Genomic DNA, 26691 nt, shown 5'->3' on the forward strand with positions numbered 1-26691 from the left:
CAGGAAAAGGAAGCATGTACAGTTTTTGTGAGCTTCCAGCTTTTGTGCACTTAAGAACAGATTCCAAGGATAAATTATAATAATCATTTGAACAACAAGCAGGTGGGTTGTTGAAACTCTTTAAAGAAAAACTTTGGACAAGATGAACTTTCAAAAGTTTATTCAATCAAGGAAGGATTCATGAATAGGGCAATTCTCAAACCTGGAAGACATTTGGCGTGCTCTGTGAGCATTTTGAGCAATCAGCTTTTCTAGGCTAGAATGGCTGAATTAGAAGGGTCACAGACTGGCTGCAGAGATGTGTTGATTTAGCTATGGAATAATGAGAAATTTCCCTTATATAGATGATATAATGGGAGGTCATTTGTTATATAACCAATCAGCTAGTTTGCTGTTTACGAATGGCTAAGGCTTGTTCTTTTGTTTGCTTTACTTAGTTGTGGGTCGATTATGAGTGAGAACTATTTCTGTGATAAGTTCCAGCCTATATACATAGGACCTTTGGTTGCAGAAACAATCCAGACTAATAGTCTCCTTCTTACTTGCTTAGCCAGGACTGTGATAAGACATCCTCATGAGGGATACAGTACACAGTCCTTGTGTTCAGTATTCTTGTAGAGTTTGTGTCATGGAAGATTTGACTCATCTTCTTTTAAACTGAATGTAGCTTGTTGGCAAAAGAATTAGAAAACATTTTATGTGTGTGGCAGTTGATACACATGTTTACACATCTGTGTGGAGGCCAGAGGTCAACACTGGGTATTGTTCCCCAGCTACCAACCACCTCTTTAAAAAAATAATAATAATAATAGTTTTATTGAATTGAAAATTTTGTACAATATAGTTTGGTCATAGTCATATTCCCTTTCAACCCCTACCTTTTTACCCTCCCCATGTCCTCTGTCATTATTTGTCTTTTTAAAAAATCCCTATAAAATCTAATCTGTTATTCCTAAATACTCTTGGGTGTGGGTTTATCCCTTGGAGTTTAGTCAATTTACCAGGTGACCCAGCATCAAGGGAAACTGACTCTCCCTCTCCCAGAGTCTCCCAGTTACCAGTAGACCTCAGCTAGGGATCATGCTTCCTCCCCACCTCCCTGCCCATCTTCCCCATCCATCCTGGGCTCTTGCCTGGCTTGGGTTTGCACAAGTCTTTTGCATACTGTCATAAGTGCTATGGGTTCTTATGTGCAACTACCCTATGGTATCCAGACAATGCAGTTTCCTTGTATTTATCTACTGCTTCTGGCTTACAATCTTTCTGTCTCCTCTTCCACAGTGATCCCTGAGCCTTGGAAGGAGAAGATTCAAAGTAAGTGTCCCATTTAGGGTTGTGCATTCTACAATCTCTTATCCTCTACACATTGACCATTTAGGGGCCTCTGGGTTAATTGTCATCTGCTCCAAGAAGAAACTTCTCTTGGGAGAGTTGAGAGATGCACTAATCTGTGGGTATAACAATAAGTCATAATGATTCAGTTTAGTACTATACCTGTTTAGCAGAATGATAGTGGTAGGTTCTCACCTACAGCCTGTGACCATGTAGTCACAGGTTCTTGGCCCTGATAACGTTGTCAAGGATGAATTCCATCTTGTGACAGAGTCATGAATAGAGCAATACTCAAACATGGAAGACACCTGGAGTGCTTACTCTAGCACTGTGAGCAATCAGCTTTTAAAAGGTGGTTGGTAACTCCCATAAGGTTCATACCGCTAGCACACAAATGGGGATGCTTTACCAAGCCAATTGTTGTAACTCATAGGTTCATAGGTAGGCAGTGTTGATGATTATCTTTCTTTGCCAATAACATGCAAAGCACCTTCTAGTGATACTAAAGCTAGCCAACAGAGATGAATCTTAAGGTTAGTACCAGCTTGATTTCTCCTTGTTTGGTCTGTGACTCAGGAAGGTAGTGTCTTCAGCAATAAGTAGGGTCTTACTGTCAAGTGGCAAGCAAGTGCAATGGAATAGCCAGTATTGTTTGAGGGTCTATGAGATCTCTCTTTTTAACAACTCCCAAAGAGTGAGTCGATTCCTGGCATTGGGCTTTTCATTTGCTAGCCTGTGGTGTCTAATAGGGACACTGACCCTAATAATAGATAGGATAACCACATTTAAACTCTTCTTATATTGTATATGTATACATTGAAAGAAGTCTCTACAGTAGGTTTCCACATGACTTTCAAAAGGCCGTTGATGTTCATTATTCCTCCTCTTACTCCCTCTTCTGCTCTAACCTCCCGTTCTCCACCCCATTAAATCCATTCTAGCAATTATTCCCCTTTCCCCATTTACATCACTGCATTCTATCTCTTGTCCTAGGAACCATCCCACATAGTCCCTTATTAGTTTCATAATCTCTAAGAATTTTCCAGTTCAAACAAACCTGTCTAAAGAGTCAAAGCAGCTATGAGACAGAACATGTACATTTTTCTTTTGGAAGTCTGGGTTACCTCACTTAGGATAATTGTTTCCAGCTTCATCCATTTACCTGTGAATTTCATAATTTCAGTTTTCTTAATAGCTGGGTAATATCCCGTTGTTGTTGGGGCCTGGAGCTTGCCTTTTACAATAATAATTTTGTTGTCTATTGAGTCCCAAGAATCCACCTGCCTCTGCCTCCATAGAACTAGGATTACAGTTGAATGTCATCACATTCCGATTTATTACATGGATTCTAGGACATAAGCTCAGAGTGTCATGCTTGCATGGCAAGCCCTTTATTTACTGAGCTATCTCAACAGCCTGGAATAGAGCACTTTTATGCTAAATTGAAACAAGTATAATAAAAATGAGAATTATATAAAAAGTTTTGTTCTCTTTCCTGAAAGAATACTAGTAATACTTAGGGAAAACAGCCTCGGATTGTCTCTCCAAGACAATGGTGGGACTACTGGATTATTATTTTTTGTCTTTTTTTTTTTCCAGAGCTGAGGACCGAACCCAGGGCTTTGTGCTACCTAAGCAAGCACACTACCACTGAGCTGAATCCCCAACCCCTGGAATTATTATTTTTTTAAAAGGAAAAGTGAACTGTATGGGAATTCTTTTAGAATCAGGGAGTTCAAGTGTCCAGAATGCAGGGTAGTTGCCTCAAAGAAGTCAGAGGTTTCCCTTACAAAGCTACATGCTTGATTTTACATAGAAAGTCTAGGAAATGCTCTAAAAGATGCCAAATGTAATTTTCAAGGATCAGCACAAACTTTCCTGTATTGTAGGATGGGGTGCAATGGATAGTTGGCCCTCAATTAGCCTGGTTTTGAAATGTAAAAGGACTACCCCCTCCCACAACACAGAAAGAATAAAACTATTTTTTAGGTCTCAGCCATGCTTCTTTAAGTACAGAGATAGCTTTCAATTCTCCATGCCTTTGAAAGAATGAGAATGGAAAGTACCCCTTGAGCATTCAGTATTCTTTCTTATTTTTGCCCTGCCTTTAAACAACCAACTGTTGTTGGACTAGGGAGATAATACAGGGATAAGACTTACTTGGTGCAAAGCTTTCATTAAAGGCCTACAAATTTATGACTTAGAGAATTCTTATTTTTTGGTTTCTTAAATACAAGTTACATAAGATTTTCAAAAGGACATCAGAAATATTTCTACTCTGAAATCCAGGGGTTTATGTAACACAAAGTTTAGAGAGCAATGGGATATTAATTTTCTTCAAACCATGTTAGCTTGAAGATTGCCCTTTCTACTATGGAGCACAATGTATTTCAGCCTTGTTGGTGACTTCTCTCTTAGGGTCGTACCTATCTGAGTTATAAGCTGACTGCAGGATGCCAGTGATTACCTGAAGCATCCTGGCTAAGCTGGAAAATAGCTCAATAAAGAAGGTTAACTGAAAACACACATGCTGCCCACAGCCACCAACAGTCACTGCAGAACCTGTTGTTACACAGCCTCTTTGATGGGCTTCTCCTCGCAGTGGGAGGAAGAAAACAGTTCCCATAGGTGTCAGGGAGTTCTTAGCCTACATTAAAATGAGTCCCCACTGAGTGAGTTCAGTGCCCCTTTTATGGTTTACCATTAAGTATTCATCTGTATTTTCCAAACCTATAATTTGAAGTTATTTCTCCGTGAGCAAAAGTTGAGGGTCTTCTGCTAAAAATATTTGGTGGCTTAAGTTTTATCCAGACCTTCGTTTTTCCTCAGTTGTCATTTTTCTAGTATCCACAGAGCAATAAATATCTCTGTTCCTTGTTTTAGTATAGTTCTTTATTGTTTCATCATGAATATTGCATTGATAAATAGAACAAAATTTTGTTTTCATATGAAACATAAGACTCAGTGTTTGATCCTAGGGAAGAAGGATCAATTATTTCTTTCCAATTATTCATTCTCTAAATCCACAGGACTGAGAAGAAAGCACTAACTGTATTCTTTCTTCTTTTATTCAAGTTCAAGATACAGTACAGCAAACAAAGTAGAGCTGTCAATTTAGTCCTTAAAAGAATTAATAAGTACATGTTCTTTGCTGTAATTCTCCTCTGTATCTTTTCATTACTGTTTCTTCCTCTAGCATAAACAAAATAATTACACACAATGAGAGATAATGCATGTTATTTATAATTTAGCCAGTTTGGGGGGAGTGGAGAGTATTCATATGCACATATATGTGCAATTTCTTTTCTTTTAGATGAAATTAAAGATTTATTAAGTCTGACAACTAGCTGAATGAAAGAAAAATTGCAGACAGGTTAATGAAGGTGTGTACTAGCATAAATGCCACAGAACTTACAGCTGAAATGAGATAGATAGAAAAAGTAAGAATGCAAACCGAACCTTTGCTTTCCCTTGAAGATACTTAAAACACAAAGCAAAACCCAAAACAAATGAACAAAACAGCAACAAAGCAAAACAAAGGAGGCTGGAGAGACAGACAGCTCAAGGGGAAAGAATACTGGCTATTCTTCCAGAATGCCTGGCTTCCTTTCACAGCGCCCTCATGGCAGCAAACAACCATCGTTATCTCAGTTTCAGGGTATATGATGCCCTCTTTGGACTACCATGGACATTGCATGCATGTGATGCCCTTACACACATGTGAGTAAAACAGTCATAGACACAGCATAAAAATAAATGACTGCTTAGTATAAAATCAGGTTGCAGTGGTTTCTTCAAATGATTAAAGTACTAGTACTTATTATGGAAAATGTATAAAATTAGTAGGCTTAACCACAAAGATAAAAATTACTCATATTAGCAAAATGTCAAAATAACCATCTTTTGGATCTATTTAGTCTTTCTCTAAAAAATATAATTTCCTTATTAATTTTTTCTTCTGAAAGTATCTGATAATGGTAATATATATATATATATACACACACATAATTTTTTATTTCATATAAAACATCTCAATCTCAATCATCTTCATACCCCAGTCCTCACTGGTACCCTCCCATAGCACCCCCTGCCCAGAACCCATATGCCATGTCATCCCTGTTAAGGCCCACTGGGTTGTCAGTGTCCCCTGCTGTTCACCAGTGCAAGTCTTTCCACTGAATCTAGTCAGCCTATCTAGAGTCCCTTGTTTAGGAAGATCAGCTCTTCTTCATCTAGCATCAATCAGTTGCCAACATTCCTTTAGACTAGATTGAGGTCTGCTGTTCATTTTCCCCCTTCTATGCTGGGGTATTGTCTGCCTGAGTTTGCATGGGACTTCTGTATGCTGACATTATTGTCATAGAATCATATGAGCAGGTTTCCAGGAGCTTGTAGGACTCTGTTTCCATATGGTCATACACCTCCTCCCTGCTGCTAGATGAGCCTTGGGTGGGTTAAGTTTAAAAAAGGTGTCCTGTCCCAGGACCATTATTCAGCAGACTCTTGATCTCTACACTTTTGCCATTTGTGACCTTTTGTGTTCCTGGCCCTCTACTACATGAGGGAGCTTCATCATTGAGAACTGAGAGATTCATTAGTGTCCTCTTCTTTATCTCTGTTTCATGTTCCATGAGGCTTAGGTCTAGAGGCTGCATTGTAGATGTGTCACATAGGCCTGGGCAATTCATAGGCAATGCCTGTGTGTGACCAGTTGTGGTACTTGGTAGTAGTTTGTATTTGAGATAGCATGCTTCATTATGGTTAGCTACATACATATATGACATTATATACTTTGTTGTTTACCCACAATTGTGAACTACTTAGTACAACCACTTTTATGTTTTCTTTTTACACTTTGTAAAGAAAAATGTAATTATATAAATAGTCTATTTCAGCCAATCATTGAGTGTTATGACAGTAAATATTTTACTTCTGGGTGTGTAGAGATGGCTCTGTGGTTAATAGCACTGACTGTTCTTTCATAGCACCTGGTTTCTGTTCCTAGCACCCACATGTGGGATAACAAACATCCATAGCTCCAATTCCAAGGGATCCAGTGCCCTAGTCTGACCTCCTTGGGCATTGCAGTACACAGGTGCTCTTACATACATGGAGGCAAAACAGTCATACACAAAATTTAAATAAATAAATATAAATAAATAAATAAATAATGACTTTCTTCTCGTATATGGCACAGTTTAATGTATCATCTTTTGATATTATGTATACCATGTTTAATTTCTGTTTGCTCACTTAGCCTTTGAAGAATTTATATTTTATACATTAGATCCCTGAGACTGACATACATTTTTTTCTGAGGTTTCACCATTGCCAAATCTCCACATTAAAAATCATGCTTCTTCATATTTTTAGTTTATGTATGTGATATTTTAAGATAAAACATATTTTTAAATCTTGTTTGTTTGTTTTTGAACTAGGACTCACTGTGCAGCCCCAGCTGACCTGGAATTTACAATATAGGCCATCCTAGGCTAGGCCCACCTGCCTCTGCCTCCCAAGTGCAGATATTAAATGACTGCACCACCATGGCAAACATTTTCAGCTTTGTAAATTTGCTATTTTTGATAAATTATTAAGAGAAAGTGGGCCCAGTTATGAGAATCAGATAAGTCTGACCCTAATCTTGGATGTGCCCTAGCTAACTGGTTTACACAGACAATATCGTCTGAATTTTCTTAATTTCATTTTCTCATCTATGTAAAATGGAAAAATAACAGTAGTCTCTTAGTATGAGTTCTTTGTACAGTAAAGACAATAGCCATACAATAAAACACTCATCGTAGTACTTGGTCCTAATACATATTCAAGAAATTTTAACTGTTTAAATTGTTTACGTTTAAAAATTAAATTTAAGCTTATATTTAAAGAAAGGTATATGGAATTTTTTAAACAGATAGATAGTTATCCCAACTGTCTCCCTTAACTCATCTGACCTTTTGTCAACTTCCCGGAAATGCCACTTCAATCAAAAAATAATGCCACATGTGTAGATACATGAGTTGTTTTTTTAGACAAGGTCTCCCTATGTAGCCCAGGTTGGCCTTAGCTCATGATCCTCCTCACTCAGACTCCTGAACTTTGGGATTACAGGAGGTCCATCATGCCCTACAATTTCTAAACTCTTTATTCTGTATGATTTTTCTATTTCAACAGCCACACTATAATATTTAAATGCTATGTCTATTTTAATTACATAATACTTCAGTAACTTTTAGGCAAGTTTCCATTGTCAGTTTATTTATAAATGCATGTATAAATATATATTCACACATATGATTTATTTCAAATACATTTGTTTTTCTATGAAATTTCATTTTACTCCTTGAAAAACTACATTTAAGTTTTTGTTGAAGTTATTTATATATTATTGAAAAGTGACATATTTGCAGTATTCACAAATGTAGCTCATATCTTTTTCCCACTAAAATCTGAATGTTTTCAAGAAAGCCATTGCTTCTTTCTGCATAAATTACACATGTCCTTTTTCAAGTACCTTACCTATGTAGCCATTTACATACTATCTTTACATGGTTGGGACAAGTACACTGAAAGATTACTTAGTTTTGCCTATTTGTTTACAAAATGTGTGGGACACTTGTTTTCAGTGGATTCTTGCATGATGTTTAAGAGTTCTGAGAACATACGACAGCCATATTTTAACTATTTTGGAAAAATCTTAGGAGACTTTCATTATTAATCATGGTATTAATATCAATGGAGTACATCCACTGGTTGTTTCACACAGGCTAGAAATCAGACATGGACTAATTCTAAAACAAAAGAAAAGTGGAAGTTCATTACAAAGAACATTCATTACAGGAAAGAAATGAAGGTACACGCACGCCACACACACACACACACACACACACACACACACACACACACAGTATAGCCAGTAATAAAGATGTGGCTTTCATCTTATGGGAAAGGGTTTGATTATTCATGCTTTTTCCTGGAAAGACTGTTAATGCATATGCAGCACTTTGTTCAATATGTGCCTACACTTGGGTTCTACCTCACCCTCAGCAGACTCCTCACTGTGCTAAACATATTAAACACAGAATGGAATGAGGCCTAAAGCTAATGTTTGGTCAGATTCACAACCATCTTAGTGGTCCCTGGTCTTGACCCATTTGTCCACAGTTCTATTTGCCTGCATATGGCTTTTTCAGCCAGGCCTGATGGTTCCTTGTCTCTGTGACTTTGTAGTTCTGATAGATGTTTAGGGCAATAGCCTTCAATTTCTCAGTTTTCTGCTGTTAGCCATGTACAGTATTTGGAATTTTGCTAATATAGCACTACAATGTGCATATGTGAGAATGAAGCTCACCTGTAGCTTGCATTACTGTGAAAGATGTTTGGTGTGTAATCTTTCCTTCCAGAGCACAGTCAGTGGGGGCTGGCAATACAATTCCTATAGCTGGAGTATGAGTCATTCTTGTCCAATCTATCTCCTCCCTTCACTTATTTTTCTCTTCTCTAAAATGTCCCTGCAGACAATAATAACTAAGAAGGATAAAAGATCAATAACTGTGGCACAAACTACATTATTTCATAATATTTTCAGTATTTTGAAGCAGGGTTTGAGCATGAAGCATTTCCTAGAGAAATGTAGTCTGGTTTCACTGTTTCACAGGTAAGGAAACTAAGACTCCAATAGGTCACTTGATTTAGGAAAAAATCGTGTGTATGGCGGGGGCTCTGATCACATCTTTTTCCTGGAACAAAATGCTCTCCCCTACACGGAAATAAGGATGTACTGATTTCTACAAGAAAACTATTGCTCTTTAAAGTTATTCTGAAAAGAAGTCATACTTTGCTTTTTGTTGGGAAGGGAGTATGAAACTAGTCAAAAGAGAGATGAGCAGTAATAGGTGACTATGAGGGGCATGCCAGAGTTAAATAAACCAAGGAAGGACACAGAGAAAAGCTAGCAGCCTCCTTCTTTCTCAAGTTCATCCAACAGGTATGACATCTATAGCATACTACAAAGTGTACATACAGAGTTGCTGAATTATGAAGTATTTGTATGTTCCTTTTTTAAAAAAATTATTTATTTTTATTTTATGTGTATGAGTGTTATGCCTGTATGTAAGTAAGTGCACCCGTGTCATACAATGCCCATGGAGGACAGAAGAGGCTGTCGGATCCCCTGGAACTGGAGTTACAGGCAGTTGTTAGCTGGCATGTCGGTGCTGAGATTCGAACCAAGGTCTTCTGAAAGAACAGTCAGTAATCATAACCACTGAGCCATCTCTCCAGCCCCTGTATGTTCCCTTTTATTATAATTGTGTAAGAAAGAAAAGTCAAGCTCTTTAACTCTGGACTTATAAAGACAAGTTTCGCTTAGCATTTTGGGTGATTGTTCATTTTATAAACTGATAATGTTTTGTGCTCGAATATTCAGAAATAGCTTCATAGACTCAGAAATAGCTCGTGACCTTAAAAGGGAGATTTAGATAGGGTCTATGTAAGAAATACCAAGTAGTGAATTAGGCAGGAGCCAAAAAGGTAAAAATTTTAGCACACAAGGGAAAGTTGGGAGGAGTTTCACGTGACAAATATAGCAATACAGCATGTGTTCTGGTAAAATAAGACCAGAGGGATCAGGACATTGATAAATGCAGAGACTGAGAGAGAAAGAAAAAGAGGAGAGTAATTTAGTGTCTTTGTAATAATGTTAAGTGACTCAAGAACAGAGGAGTCAGAATGTATCTAGAAGACCAACAACTTCTTCTCGCTTCACTAATACCTTGCATGGGCTCCTATTTCCTATAACTGCTTAGTTTTATAAAGGTATCTTCTCTAAAAATTTATAAGCTAAAATTTTAAAATACTGATCACAGACTGCTTCGTGGTATGAGGATATAAAAATAGAGCTCCAGGCCTGTTTATGATGGGATGAGAACCCACGTTCCTTTCTGACTCTCTTTTCTCCTAAAGAACAAAAGAGACCTTCTTAGTTGATATGCTTATATGATAAAATTTGTGGATGGTGTAAAATTCTCCTTTGTACCCACACTCAACCTTCTAGTGCTTTGCTCTTTCTATTGCAGATAATCTTGGTTGTCAACTTGACAAACCTGGAAGGAGGGAGCATCACGTGAGGAACTTCCTCCATCACATCGGCCAGTTGAAACATCTGTGGGCCATTTTCTTGGTTGCTAAATGATGTAGAAGGGCATTACCGTCCTTAGGCAGGCAAGCCTGGGCTGTGAAAGAAAGATAGATGAACATCAGTCAGGAAGTAGTGTTCCTCCATAGACTCTTCCTCAGTTCTTGCTTGAGTTCCTACCCTGATTACTCTCAATAATGTACTATCACCAGTAGGACGATATAAATCTATCCCAAGTTTATTTTGGTCTAAGTAGTTTATGGAAACAACAGAAAACAAAGTAAGATAAGGGGAGATCATATACGTGTTCATCTTCGAAAGCTGTTTTAAGAGTTGAATAAGTACATTCAAGAAAAGTGCACCATGGATATCCAGGTGTCACTCTGGCCTTCCCTTGGTCCTTATGATCACCAAGGAATTCAAGAGACACACAGAGTGAAATGTGAAAGATGCCACAGTTTGTTACAGAATATAGTGGAGCAACCTCAAAGGATGTGAGTGGCAAAGCCAAAGGGACTGTTGTGGAGGAAAGCACTCAAGGGGCAAGAATAGAAAGTAGCCAGAGAGGCCATTGTGGAGGAAAACACTCTGAAAAGGTTGAAAGTAGACAATAGCCAGACGTTCCTATTTTTAGATAAACATTGTACTATTGCTCCGTGTTTCTGGAAGAGACAGCTTCCTGAGGGATTTTTTTTCCCCATTACAGGTGATTGGCAGGCTCATTTGGATTAACTTTTAAGGAAAGGAGAAATACACACACACACACAGACAGACACACACACACACACACACACACACACACTCCAGTAAGAGGCTCCAGTGAGAGCTGAGGACACAGGTGAGTGCTCCCGATCTTCACATTTCCCCTTCCTCTCACCCTGCATACCCCAGCTCTGCCAGGCAGGGTCTCCTTTTTCTAGAACAGGCCTTCTATTTCCTTTTCTCTTTTGCAATCAGACTTTTATATCTGCAAGCATTTTTGTTCCACTTTTAAGCAAGAAGCTTTGGTTAGGAAACACTGATACAAGTAGTCCATCTTCTCCTTCTAGTCACCTTTGGCGGGGACTTCAGGTCTCCAGTTGGATGGTAATTCCAGGCTGTTTGGAATGCCATCACTCTCCTCAAGGCCACAAATCTCATTCCTTTGACTAGTAACCTAGTCCTGCACATTCAGTCTCTGATTTTACAAGGAGGTGATTACGATAGCAGGGTCTATGCTCAGTTACATTCAAGCCTCCATTAATAGCCAGCCATCTAACCAGGAAGATAAAGTTTGATTTGGTAAGTCATTGATAGAAATAAGTGAGTTATTGTTAATGCCTCCTGCCAGATTGTCAGAAACCTTACCTGTTCAAAACATAAATAAACAGGTCCTTGCCTTAGTCAGCATTTCTAGGAAGTGAGAGAAAAATCCTAGACCTTAAAGTTTGTGGAACATCTTCCATAATCCTGGGATTCCTTGAGAATCTTCTTACTTTGAAGGTAGATGAAGTTTTTGCATTTTATACTGTAATGTATCCATGTGGTGAAAATCATGCTCCTGGAGGTATAGAATGTGACCCCCAGGTCCTCACTCATGCCAGACCTGCAGAGCATACCCTCCAGCCTAAGAAACATAAAAGGCCTGTGATCCCTTCCAGAATTGATTCTATGGAGTAGATGGACTTCATAATTCAGTGTTTCTCAACCAACCAAAGCCTACTACTTAAAACTGGGGCAAAATGGTTTCTGATATATAAGTGTGAGTGGTAAAGAAAGAGGGAACCGGTGAGAAGGAGGCCTGTTCTGGGAAAAGGAGGTACTGCATAGCAGAGAGCTGGGGTATGTAGAGGTGAGACAAAGGAATGTGGAGATCAGAAGCACTCACCTGTGTCCTCAGCTCTCACAGGAACTTCTGGACATCTGCAGGTGTGATTTTAAGAGCATAAATTAGGATGTTTGATGCAAAATCTATGAGTGTATAAAAGTTAAATTCTGTTTCTCATATTACATTTACCAAGAAAAACAAGTACCTCATGCATTTTAGGATGAGTCTTAGTAAACTTTTTTAACGTTTCATTGAGATCTTCAGTCAGCTTGCTTAGGATAACTGCAGTACTGGAGGCAGAAGAGAGCGAATAAGAAGGGACAGAATGCAAACTCAACTAGGCAGATAGGCTTTCCTAACCCTCCTTTGTGTTCTGAGTAGTATGTTGATCAAAATGACTGGAGTTACAGTAAGCCTGGTTTGAAACAGATTTTACTCTGAGCAGTTAAAATGTGGTTCAAGAAAATTTTATCTTGGAAGAAGCTGAGACTGAAGAATAAATTAAATACAATCATATTTTGGAGCCATAATACATTAAAATAATATTTGAAAGTTTTTCTTTGTGTGTATGTGAGAAAGACAGAGAGACTGAGAGACAGAGAGAGACAGAGACAGAGAAAGGAATGAATAATGTGTGAACACACATGGGTGGGCACACATGCATGTGTGTGTATATGTATGTAGAGGTGTGAAGGCCAGATTTTAACCTCAGGTGTTGCTTCTCTGGAGACCTCATCTTCATTTTGTGTCAGTATCATTCATTGCTCTATAGCTTGCCAATTAGGCTAGAATGGCTAGCTGGTGAGCCCCAGGGATCCACCTGCCTTTGTCTCCCTAGTGATTGGATTAGAAGTACATGCTACATGCTCAACTTCTTTTTCTGCCTGGGTTCTGGTGATTAAAATCTCTGGTATTCATGCTTACATGGCAACAATTTTGCTAGCTGAACTATCTCTTCAGCCCTCTTTGATCATTTTCATTAATAATTGAATTTGTTTCATAGTAGACACTCTTTCATAGCCAGTCAAGAAGCACTTTTTTAGTTATAGATCCACTGCTTTATCCTTCTTCTTTTATAAACATTAACATCTTCAGCAAAAGTAATATCAATAGCAGGTTCTTACACTGAAATCCAAGGTTGTAGGAAATTCTTTATTCGCACTGATACTGTATTAGTTATTTGTATTGTGGCTGTGACAAAATAACTGAAAAGCATATCTCCTTACCTTTGTGGTGGTTTGAATGAGAATGTCCTCTATAGGCTCCAAGTATTTGGACATTTGGTCCCCAGTTGGTGATGCTGTTTTGGGAGGTTTTCGGAGATGTGCCCTTGCTGGAGGAAGCAGGTCATTAAGGGTGGGCTTTAAGAGTTCCTAAACCTTGCTGGATTCCTATTTCTCTCTGCTTCCTGTGCCTGCTTGAAATAAGATCACTTGACTTTCTGCTCCAGCCTCTTCTGTCACCACGCCTCCCCCACTATTATGGACTCTAATCCCTCTGGATTCATAAGCTCAAATAAACCCTTCTGTAAATTCCCATGGTCACGATATCTTATCACAACAGAAAAGCAGCTAATACAGCAGTCCATCATGGATGGGAGGGTATAGCCACATGAACTTGAGGCAGCTGGTCACATTGCATCATACAGTCAAGAAGCACAGAAGGACAAAAGCTGATGCTGAGCCTGCTCTCTCCTGTTTTATTTTTTATCCAGTCTGGGATGCTGCTGCCCATGGTCTGAATGGGTTTTCCTTTGTCACTTAAACTTCTCTAGAAACACCCTCACATACATGCCCAGAGGAGGGTTTCCTAAGCAATTCTAAATCTAGTTGAGTTTGCAAAATATTAACCATTATAGGAAATAAGCACTGATCTACAAACATAAGCAACCATAAATAATAGGCAAAATAATCCTTTAGTGTGCAAATCAATCCTCAAAGTATATTCTTTAAGGTTTGGTTGTCACAGATGTTTCCTAAAACTAAAATTCTCACGTATAGCTGTATATCCCGAGGTTGTTACCAGCAATGATTTATAAAGCTCAGTACCCACAGCGTTGAGTTCACCCTTTGTAGAGGTCACCTTGTAGTAAAAGAATAGCAATGTGAATCCATAAACAGTTCTCTAATTCCTTAAGTAAACAGCTAGGAATATCTTGTTGCCATAGTTGCAGGCATTGCTGATCACAATTAGACTTTTAAACCTAAAATGACGCAATGATTTTCATAATGGCATGCAATTACAAGTCTCTATAAAACTTTCTGAAATAAATCTCAAATGGAAATTTTCCATAGTGGAACCTACAAAGGATGCTTCTTTTGCAGGCTAAAGCAAATGTGTTAATGACTAGGAAGCAGATTCTAATTGAAAGAGTAATGGAAGATGCCAGACTTCCCTGTGACCCCAACTGTGAGGGTGTTCTTCCTTGAGAAAGCAATTTCACAGCAGCTCTGAACTTCAGTGTTCCCATCTGTTAAATGGAGATTATGAGGGACACCTCCTGTTTTTGAAGATAAAGAAAAGCAAGTTAAAAGCAAAAGTAATGGGATCTTTGAAGAAGAATCTTGTGTTCATCTGGAGAATCTTCTTTGTGTAAAATTTACTGACAAATCTTAATTAGACACATCGTTCAGCAATTTATTTTTGATGATTTTGGTAAGACCCAGTTATAAATCTCTATGCAGAAAAGTCTAGCCATCTTATTTGTCTAAAACTGACAGGATAAGGCAGACTGATCATGTTATTTTACTGAAATTCCTTTGGTGTAACTAGTTTAAGTCATTATTACTAGTAACCCTATAATAGACACGAAGTCTGCAAAACTGTAAACGGTGGAATCATGGATTTCATGTTGTTTATCATCTAGTAGGAACAAGAGAAGTAGGATGCCACTTATATGCTTCACGATAAGTGACCCACAGATACCATACATGTTGCAGTGCATTTGATGATGTGGGCCATGCAGGTTGAACATGCCTCCTGTGCTTTCATGAGTCAGCTTGTACTTTAATGATTTTTGTACATAGGGTTTTACATCTTTGCAACTTACTATGCTAAAAGTATGCTCTCCAGCAAAGTTGGAGCCCCACATTTAAGCAGCTGAATTTTAAAAACTTAAGTGAAAGCAATAGGAGAATACTATTTTATTGAAATTTATCTATTGTGTGTATATGTTTGTGTTTGTGTATATATGGAGATCAGAAGATAACCTGAGGTAGTCTGTTCTTTCCATCCACCACGTAGGTCCACAAGATATAACTCAGTTCATCAAACTTGCTACCAAGTGCCTTTACCTGATCCCAGGCACTGTTTTGTTTTGAAATCTACATGCTGAATACTTCTTTGATCACATTCACATCCATTCCTGACCACAACTCTGTGGAATATAGGATACGATGCCACTTTTTCTAGATAAGACCACCCAGGTTCAGAGAAATGAGGTAATTTTTCTAGGCTTAACTGTTCAATAGCTAGCCTGGCCTAGATGGTACTTTTTAAAGTCCTTATATAATCCTAGTAAGTTGTAGGAATATTATACTATCATATATATATGATATGAAATATCACATTATTAGTTCTTTTCTGTTTCTGTGATTAAAACACCATGACCAAAAGCAACTTAAGGAAGACAGTTTATTACTAGAGGCATAGAGTGTTCATGGTGGGAGAAGGCATGGCACAGCTGCAGGAGCGGTGAGGTGAGAGAGTACATCTCAATTGCACACAGGAAACAGAAGGAATAGGAAGTTGAGCAAGGCTACAAACCCTCAAAGCCTGCACTCAGTGCAGCAAGGCTATACCTTTTAAAGTCTCCATACAGTACCACCCACGGGAGACCAAGCATTCAAATAGCTGAGCCTATGAGGGACATATCTCACTCAACCTGACACATGTGTTCATTGGAAATGGCCAGATTCTACTCTGCCTTACAGTCTTGATAAAGTCTCAGAGTCTTTTTGGTCTTGGAGGGGGTGCTGTACTCCTCTAAATAAATAACAGACAGTATGACTGCTTTGACATACTGATTTTAAATTTGCTGAATGAGGGGACTGGAGAGATGGTTCAGCAGTTACAAGCATCAGCTGCTCTTGCAGAGGACCCAGGTTGGGTTCCCAGCATTGACATGGCAGCTAGCAACTGTTTAGAACTCCAGTTCCAGGGGATTCAGCACCCTTTTCAGGCTTCTGTGGACTTTGCACAACACAGGTACACTTACATATGTGCAGGCAATACACTCATACACATGGAAATTGTAGTAGCTGCTTACTGCTGGCTGCATTGCCTGAAATCTTCTAGGCCTAAACTCTTAAGTCCCCTCATAGTCTGGGTCACAGAGATAAAATTGATGTTCCTGTCCTGTAATGTAAGGACCAACCCAAAGACATAGACAAGGACAGACATGCTTTGCTGAGAACAGAATAAATAGTGTGGGTATAGGCAAGCAAATATCCAATCAAGATTTCTTAGGGAAACGAATTAATTAAATTTTTTAAAATGATATTAGTTTGTATTATTTGGAGTTTATCTAACCACATTATTCATATATACATTACACTTTCATTGTACATTAACATATTTCATATATATTTGTGAACTAATGAGCCTATTAAGTTTATAAGACTTCCATGACTTCAAAGTATTTCTATGCATATCAAATTATTTATCATCACAGCAGAGTACCATGAAATGATGAAAATCTTATCTTTTTTAAAATTAAAATGCACTGACAAAGAATTGAAAGAAGTCAGTGATTTCTTTTTTTGTTTATTTATGATGGTTGCTTCAACATTTATCATAAAGGCTTAGAAATGAGCCTTTGCTCAATTTAGTTACTTCTGCATCATCTTGTTAAATCAAATGAATTTACAAAGTAAATCCACTTTCCCTTGAACATGTAAAATATTTTGTATAGCTTTAGGAAAGCATGAATACAATTATCCCTTGTTTCTCTTCATCGAAAATTTAGACAACTGTCATCATCAACATCATCACCATCATTAATTTCATAATGACTATTTTCCTTTGTTTTCAGAGAAACAAATGGAGATTCTTACATGTACCAATAAATGACTTAACCCTTCATGTCCACTGAGTGCCAGTGTATCATACTTTGCCATTTTGGTCAACACCGGATTTTTTAAAATGAAAACTACTATCCCAGGTTTTTAATAGCCTTATAATTCAGTGCTTTAAAATTAGATATATTTAAAAACTTTATTAAAGTTTTTTATATTCATGCAATATAGTTTGATGGTATCTAGATGCCCTCCCCATCACACCTCCACTGCCCTGCCCCCAATTTATTTATTTAATTAATTAATTAGTTAATTTATAATATGGTCTACAGTCTGATTTGCGTCCCCAAATATCTTTCAGTGTGGATCCATCCACTTGGCCCACCAATAGTTCCATCCTTGTAAGACACTGTCTCTTTAAAATAGGTTCTTTTTAAATTTGTAGACCTAATTAACAGGTGGAAAGCACTTATAGAATGTGGAGACTGACTATAGAGTAGTTTCACTGATCAGATGCAATCTTTTTTTCCATTCAGCTTTATAGTTATTGACCCTTTACTTTTTGATGTGATAATTGAAATGTTTTCCCAGAAGTTTAAACCTCAAAATTTCCTTGTGTTACATAGACTCATTTTTACATTATGTTGAGAAGATTATCTCTTCAGACTATCTAATTAGATAAGCTTATTTTTATTCTCACATTTTCTAAGGAATAAGCAATTTTCTGAATTCCTTCAACCCTCCTTATTCTGCCGCTCAGTCTCTCTGGTACATAAGATCTATTTTTTTTATCATTTTTGCTATTGATAATTATTATAATTTTAAGGTCCTCAAATTTCTTCAGCAGTTGAACTGCAATTTTTTATCTATTTCTGTTGCTTTTAAACTCTCAAAGGCACATCAGGTACCACTATAGCCATCATTTTTTGTCCTTTAATGGATGGTAAAAGATCAGGTTCAACATTAGTAAATTCTACAAATGAGACTGGAAGACTAGATCTGTGATACTGGTACTCTCTCTCTCTGGCTCTTAACTACTCTCTCTGTACCATGTTTATTTCTTATTTACCACTGCCTTCTAGCCACACTGGCCTTTTTTGTTTATTCCTCCCACCCAGAAACCTGACTTTCTGAGAGCTCTGTCCTAGATGTTTGCTGGAGCTCCCTCATCATTCTCCTCCCTGGTAGAGAAGGGCTGCTTCTCCATTTCATGTTACTTCCTTCAGAGCACAGATCCTGCACTTGGCCTACACAGGGAGAGCCACAAGCATCCCATAATGTGTCAGGGAAGGAACAGTGAATGTAAGAAGAAATGAAGAAGCTTTGGAGTTATCTGAACTGATTTTTTAAAAATTATGGGATGGCAGAGCATGCACATTTAAGACACAGCAATTGAATATGTACTAGGGTTCACATATATCATGGTGTGCATTCCAGCATGCAGCCTTGCATTTGTTAGTTAGATCACTCTATAGCCAGACATTCTTTTGCTGCTAGTCCTTATTAGAACAAAAATACCATTAAATAGTTCCATATGGATTAAAGTTTGAAGATTTTCCTCTTGGTATTATTGGGACAGTTGAAATACAGGAAATAATTTGTATTTCATTCCTAGGGTACAACTTAAGTCAGAAGTAGTGCATGTATGTTCTGGATTACAAAGATTAGACACCACAGATAAAGGGTACTTGTAGCTGAAACTAATATGGCACATGACTTAAAAAATCAATCTATTGCAATAGATCTATGCTGCAATAGCACTTATGAAATAGGAAACCACAAAAAGTACTTATCTGGTCCCTTGAGATGGGTGATAATTACATAGGTACAGAGCTATTAAGACAGTGCACTCTCTTCTGTGAAAGACAAGACTCATTGGATATGTTTAAACATTTAAGCCAGCCCCTCACTATTTAGAGGGAATTTATTCTTAACCTCAACTTTCAATATTATCTCAATAGCATTGATCATTGTTGGATACATTTTTAATATATATTTGTGGATTTCCCCACCAATGGGCAAACTCTCATTACTGGAATACAAGCTCCAGAAGCTTGGGATCACCCTTAATGTATCCTCCTGTATTCCCATATGGTTAGCTCTAGTTTTATCTGACCTTATCTGATCTACAGTGTCCTCTCTACCTAATACCTAATCTTTTCCCTTTTATGGAGCTTTTCTAAACATGTTTTTAGGATGTTGTAAAGGAAGGCTTTCTGACTACTAAACTATAGTTTGATGAAAGAAAGAAAAGAAAAAGAGATGATGAAAGATAAGAGAAGGAGGAAAACCCATTAGATCATCCCTCTTGTTCTGGCCTTGTCACTTCTAATTTATCTCACTGAAAATCTGCCACATTACAGTGGTGCCTGAACATAGACAGCCTGACCCTTGGTATCAGTTGAAAGCAAGAGTGAGACCAATCTGTTCTAGGAAGCCCTTCCTTCTGATTTTTCTTGGTACTGTCCTCCTAGAACTATTCTCTCAAACAATGGACTTGCTCTGTCTTTATTGAAACAGTACCTGCACATGATAAGTAAAAGAGGAAGGATTTTCCCTTTCTGATGCTCATTGACACAGAATAGCACAGGCAACCACAAACAGATGATATCAATCTAATTCTAGCTGTTACTTGCAACACAAATAGGATAATTCATTGCTTCTAAGAAGATATTCCCTGCTTTTATCACTGATATTTTCACAAAACATACACATACATACATTATTCTGGGGCAAAGGCATGGAAGGATCATGAGGGATTACAGCTATATGTTTAGCTTACAAAGGGAACCCAAAGCCTAGTAAACTTATTTACATTGTAAACAAGCTAAGACAATGTCCCAAATAAGTCATTCCCTCAAAACCTTGCCTTTCCAAAAGTTGCCCCTCTCCATTAGAGTGTTCTTTAGTCCCATGAATTAAATAACTAAATGCTTAACATTCTAGAACCTTGTTTTAGCTGCCCTTCTTTTCTCTCTCGTCTTCATCCCTCCTTCTCCTTCTGTCCTCCCAATTCTTCCCTTTTATGTCATTTCTAGTGTTTTCTTTCACTGAAGGGAAGGGATTCTCTACATTCATGAGTTAAAGCATATAATCATTTATAGAAGCCAGAGGCACTGTCTTATTTAAGAATATATGAGTGCAAAATAAAATTTATAATACTAATAACTAATATGTATTGAGAATTTAATATGTGCAAGAGGTCTGCAGCCATACCACCCTGAGCATACCCTATTTCTTCTAAAATGTGTCACAGGGATACACTTAATATACATCGCATCATATACATTTGCACATATCACATCATCATTATTTGATGGTTAGTGTTGTCAGTATGACAGATAGCATTTAGGATCAACTGGGAGATAAGCCTTGGGAAATGCCTTGAGGGTTGAGGATGATCTTGATTGTATTCATGAGGAGGGAAGGCCCACACATTGTAGGTGGCATTGTTCTCTGACTGGGCTTCTGAACTCTACAAATGGAGAAAAGGTCCAAGCAACAGTGTGCAATCATTGTTCTCTGTCTCTGACCAGCGACTTTAAGCTCCTGATGCCTTGACTTCCCCACCATGGTGAACTGCATCTTGAACTATGAGCTAAAATAAACGTTTCTTTCTTTAAGTTGTTTTTACCACAGCATTTTATCACAGCAACAATAAAAGAATCTAAACAATTATTTTCCCCAATTTTCAATTGGGACACAAGCTCAGTTAGTAACATCCTAAGAGTCATACTGAGTAAGCCAGATTAAATTCCATGCTTCTGAACACTGATTTCTTTAGTCTCTCAGCTTAATAAGCACACATTGACAGAATGTTTACATTATTAGTGAATTTATGTCTTTATAATACTATGGTACTCTATATATTCTTTAGCCTGAAAAAAACATTTTTGGCAAGAAACATGCAATTAGTTGAAGCCTAAGTTACTTAGGGAGAACCTCAAACAAGTCTGTTAACATCTGTGTAAATCTTCAGCTAACCGTAGTCCTTTACTGAGCTGCCAAACCCAGTTATTAAAACCCCTTCATTCATATTGCAGGCTGTTATGTATTTTAATTCCTCTAACAAGACACATGCCCAATAGCAATTCATGGCTAGGAATGGGTTCTTATTATAATTTGATAAATAGAATCATGGAACAGGAACTGATAAATGGAAAAGAAAGTAGCTTCAGAGTTTGTGATGCCTTTTAATTCTGCCTTTTTACCCAAGTTAACCTTTTCATCATAATTCAGATTACCCAGTTACATTGGTCCATCTGTCTGGAAACTGCTAAACCTGAGGTTTATTATTATTGAATCACTATGTTTATTATTATGCCATTGCTACTTAACAGTGAGTTTGGAAATGCATCTGCTAGGCGTTATGTAAGTTTGTGATAAACATATGTGTTTATGGAGAATATCAGCTAAAAAAGGTGTTGGGAAAACATATGTGTTTATGGAGAACATCAGCTAAAAAAGGTGTTGGGACTGGCCTCATTTACCTGCCAGGCTACAGGTGGTTTGCCAAGATGAGTTCAATGTATAGTTCTCTGGGGAAGGAGCATTTTTCTTTTCATAACTTCAGCTTGCTTTCCAGTGTTTGTCTTTCAAACTGTGTTATATGGATTCCAAATGGGTTATATCTGTTTCATGATCTTTTGTTTACTTTTCCAGTGCAGATCAATAGTCTGTAAATGGTAGACCACTGACACAGAGCACCACTGAATCAGAGCCGATTATTCTGTCACGAAATAGGATATTCTTAAAAAAAAAAAAAAAAAAAAAGACAGACTTTTAGCAGAAAACGTGTAAAGCAGCACCCTGAGCATTGTTTAGCATGTTGCTTCTATATGTATAGTCAAATCCCTTAAAAAAGCCTTCATTCTGTGCTTTAGTTTTGCCACAGTCAGTACTCTAGATTGTGGGGATCCAGGTCTGTTAGAGCTATGTGTCAAGGAATGGAGTCAGACTCTACAAAGAGATCACTTGGCTAATGATGGCTTTTCCTCTTCATTCTTCTAAGAGTACATCTTGGAGCTTATTGAGTAGAATTTGCCATGCCTTTTAACAACAGCAAGAAATGAGATGGCCATGTGAATAGGTAATCTGCTAAGAAAAAGAGATCTAAAGAAAGCCAAAATTTTAGTCCTGACTCCTGCAAATTATCAGTGTGCTTGTTGCAGAGAATCCTAATTGTGTCTTCCAGGAGTTCATTATTTCTTTCAGGGAGAATTAGGGATTTTCAGTCTGTTTCTCTCTTTCATCTTTGCCATTTGAGTTAGCACTTTAGTCTGGAAGGGAGAGGGGAGTAGTACTGTGGGTCTGAGTACATGAGCACAGAACATTGCTTCCCCCACTCACATGTATGAGCCCTTACTTAACCTTTATAGGCCTCAGTGCTATAATCTGTAAAATGGATATAATGCTTCTAACATTGTAGGATTATATAAGGACCAATGTTCTGTCATTGGGTAGTAACTTCATATCTGTCAATAAGTCAGTTTGGTTACTATTTGAGATATTAGTATTGTTGTCAAGTCAGTTTGGTTACTATTTGAGATATTAGTATTGTTGTCATTACTACCAGTCAATAATCATAATATATGTGATGCCTTTCAAAATATAACATATAGAGAACAAAAATGAGAACATAGCCCTTTTATTTTTACTTACTATTCTTGTTTGCATAAAGTGGTCTTGAAGTAGGTCTTTATAACACTCAAACATATGGCTTGGAGATGGCTGAGTTGGTGAAGTACTTGCTATGCTAGCATGTGGATCTGAGTTCCATCACCAGATCCCACATCACAAAAGCCACGTATGGTGGTGCATGCTTATAATCCCTAAGACTCAGTAGCCAACCAGATTAGCCTATTTGGTGAGCTCCAGGCCAATAAGGGACCCTGTCACATAAAACAAGATAGAAAGTGTCCTGAGGAATGGCATCCAGTGGCTTCCAAATGTATCTTCACATACAGAAACATTTATTCTCTCTCTCTCTCTCGCTCGCTCCTCTCTGTCATCTCTTTTCTCTCTCATCTGAGAAAGCAGAGATATCTATTTTCTCCCATGGTACCAGAAAACCCCTATTTAGCTGTGTTCCAGAATAGCTTCCAAAATTAATTCAGTTTGCTAATTGAATGACAGCATCATTTGATTTAGTTTCATATGTTTTCTGCAAGTACAAAAATCCAATATGATTCCGTAAAGTTTACTTGTAAATGCATATGCTGACATGTAGTATTTAAGAGATAAAGGTCAGTAATTTCTAATAAGTAAAATTTTATTTTAAATATTCACTTTAATTTCTTTCCTCAGTAATTTGGGCACAAAATCAGTTGAAGCTGCCTGTTGACAGTGTGAAACCCAACTGAAAATTTAATCAGTCATGTAGGACAAATGCCAAGAGCAGATATATTGATCTGTAATGTGAAAAGCAGCAGGAATGAGCTTCAGTAATTAACTTAAAATGTGGTAACTAGCATAAAAGATGAAAAACAGAAAGTCTAGTGGACTAGCTGTCTCGAATCCCCATAAATCCTGGGTTCTCTCTGTGTTTATATAGGACTTCTCACTGTGTGAACTACCAGTGTTTTGTTTGTTGAGATTGTAAAAAAAATAGTCAATTTTTCCATTGCCTATGTGCCTATAGGCAACTTTGTGGAGTGGTCTGTGGAGAAGAAAGGGTCAGATAGATTGTGGATCTACATACAGATTTTTCTATCCCTGGGAATGCAACTTACCAGAAATGTTTGAAAATTTTAAATATAATTGGACCTCCCTCCCTGCCACCTCAGCTCTCTGGCCAGCTCAGGTCCCTGGATCCTTACACACCACAGACTTGTGAGCCCCTGACCTCTAAGTCAGCTTGCTCATCTAGCAGCCAACCTGCCAACCATGCATCTCCAGGACCCTTGAGAGTCAGTCCTGGATCCTCAGACTCGAAAGTTGCATGAATCCCAAGCTTAACTGAAACTACTTCTCAAACCCCAGACACACATCAACATCAAGAGGCCTCAAGACTGAACACCAAGCTCCACTTAGTTGTGCCATAATTTGACAAGTTGGGGAAACAGCAAACAAAGATACAAAAACCCACTCAACAAAAATCAAATCATCTACCCATACCAAGAAACAGTACCACTGACACAATATGTCTAGGTCTCATTGAAAAAACAAAGAGCATAAATAACCAAGACAATATGTCTCAGAAATTAGCAGTCCCATCATAATATTTCCTGAGAATGGCAGCCTACTAATGCACAAGACAATTATTTGAAACTAGCAATTATAAGTAGGTTCATGGAACTCGGAGGATATGAATAAAAGACTGAAGGAAGATAGTGAAAACACAAACAGTTGAATTAAATAACTGAAACAATTCAAGGCATGAAGTTAGAATTCAATAAAGAGAATCTCTAAAGAAAAGCGAAACTGAAATAAAATCTTAAATGAAAACTTCAGAAATTAAAAAAAAAAGCTCAGAGGGAAGAGTCAAAATGAGATTGGAGGAAATGGAATCGAGAACATCAGATCTTGAAGACACGGTTAGGGATATGGATCATTCAATTAAAGCAAATGTCAAATATAAAATAACCTAGAAAGAGAACATGCAGGATCTATGGGACACCACCAAATCAAACCTGTGAATCATAGGTATAGATGAAGGAGAAGAAACCCAAGTTAAAGGCTCAGGAAATATTTTTAATAAAATCATAGAAGACTACTTCCCAAATCAAAGGAAAGATACCTATCAAGGTACAAGAAGCACATTGAGCACCAAGTAAACTACACCCAAAAAGAAACTCTCCACATCAAATAACAGTCAAAACACTAAACATACAGAACAAAGAAAGATACTGAAAGCTGTGAAAGAGAAAGATCATGTCACATTGAAAGGCAGCCTCACCAGAATAATAGCTGATTTGTAGTGGAGACTGTGAAAGCCAGAAGGGTTTGGACCCATGTCCTACAAGTCCTAAAAGAACACAGATTCCATCCCTGACTACTATACCCAGTAAAGCTATCAGTGGTAATCAAAGGAGAAAATAAATATTACCATGATAAAAACAGATTTATGGAATTTATGTCCATGAAGCCAGAACTACAGAGAATAGTCACTAGAAAATTTCAGTCTGAAGAGAATATTAAATACTCTCAAGAGGGCAAAAAGAATAAATAATTCTAGAACAGTTAACCAAAAGAGGTCTAAGAAAACAACACTACAGCAGCATCATAACAGGAATTAATACACATTGCTTAATAAGCCTCAGTCTAAACAGTCTTAACTCCCCAGTAAAAAGACACAGACTAACTGATATGATTGGAAAACAGGACCCATCAGTTTGCTACCTCCATGAAACACACCGCACCATCAATGATCAAGACCACATTGGGGTAAAAGTATTCCAAACAAATGGAACTAAGAAAAAAGCTGGTGTACTATTCTAATATATGATAAAATAGACTTCAAGTTAGAACTCGTAAGAGGAGATAGAAAAGGTCACTTCATACTCATTAAAAGAAAAATACACCAAAGGGGATATCACTATCTTAAACATATATGTACCAACACAGGGGCACCCAGTTCTATAAAAGAAACTCTAACAGATTTAAAATCACATGATGACTCCAAAAGTGACAGTGGGTGGCTTCAGTTCTCCACTGTAACAAATACACAGGTCATTGAGACAAAAGCTAGAGAAACCCTGAGGTCAAATGACATCATAAATTAAATAGATTTCATAGATATCTACAGAACATTCCACCAACCCAAACACCAAAGGAATACATTTTTTTTCTCAACAGCCCATGGAAATTTCTCCAAAATTAATCACCTATTAGGACACAAAGCAAACCTTCACAAATTTAGAAAATTTGAAATATTCTGTATTCTATCTGACCAGAAATGAATAAAGGTAGATACCAACAATAGAGATGGAAAAATACAGAAATTCATGAAAACTAAACAACACATTACTGAATGAAAATTGGATCAAAGGGGAAATCAAGAATGAAATTTTTACAATTTTTAGAATTGAATGAAAATGAAAACACAAAATACAAAACTCTATGGGACACACTGAAAGCAATCCAAAGAAAAAAATTACATAATTAAGTACATACATCAGAAAATTAGAGACAGGCTAGAGCGATGGCTCAACAGTTAAAAGCACTGTCTGCTCTTGCAGAAGACACAGGTTTGGTTCCTGGCACCCACGTGGCAGCTAACAAACATCCTAACTCCAGTTCCAAGGGATCCAACGGCCGTTTCTGACCTCTACAGGCATTGCACGACATGGGTGCACTTACATACATGCAGACAATACACTCATACACACAAAATAAAAAGTAATAAATAAAACATTTAAAAAAATAAAATTAGAGACATCTCCTATAAGCAATGATGCACA

The 26691-nt window shown here is 37.5% G+C and overlaps 1 protein-coding gene across 8 annotated transcripts in view; it reads left to right on the forward strand.

Annotated features, from left to right (window-relative positions):
* The window catches only part of Cntn3 (contactin 3), a 471390-nt gene that overhangs the window by 289661 nt on the left and 155038 nt on the right, over positions 1-26691 (forward strand). For 5 of the 8 annotated variants that reach the window (XM_029562809.1, XM_029562808.1, XM_029562814.1 and 2 more), the window contains exon 6: positions 1282-1314. The exons of the other annotated variants lie outside the window; for them this stretch is intronic. In XM_029562809.1, the coding sequence (XP_029418669.1) occupies positions 1282-1314 (33 nt within the window). The remainder of the gene's footprint in view (positions 1-1281; positions 1315-26691) is intronic. 8 annotated transcript variants of the gene reach the window in all.

Source organism: Nannospalax galili, unplaced genomic scaffold, assembly GCF_000622305.1.
Source record: "Nannospalax galili isolate Female #2095 unplaced genomic scaffold, S.galili_v1.0 scaffold114, whole genome shotgun sequence".
In the NCBI taxonomy this organism is placed as follows: domain Eukaryota; kingdom Metazoa; phylum Chordata; class Mammalia; order Rodentia; family Spalacidae; genus Nannospalax; species Nannospalax galili.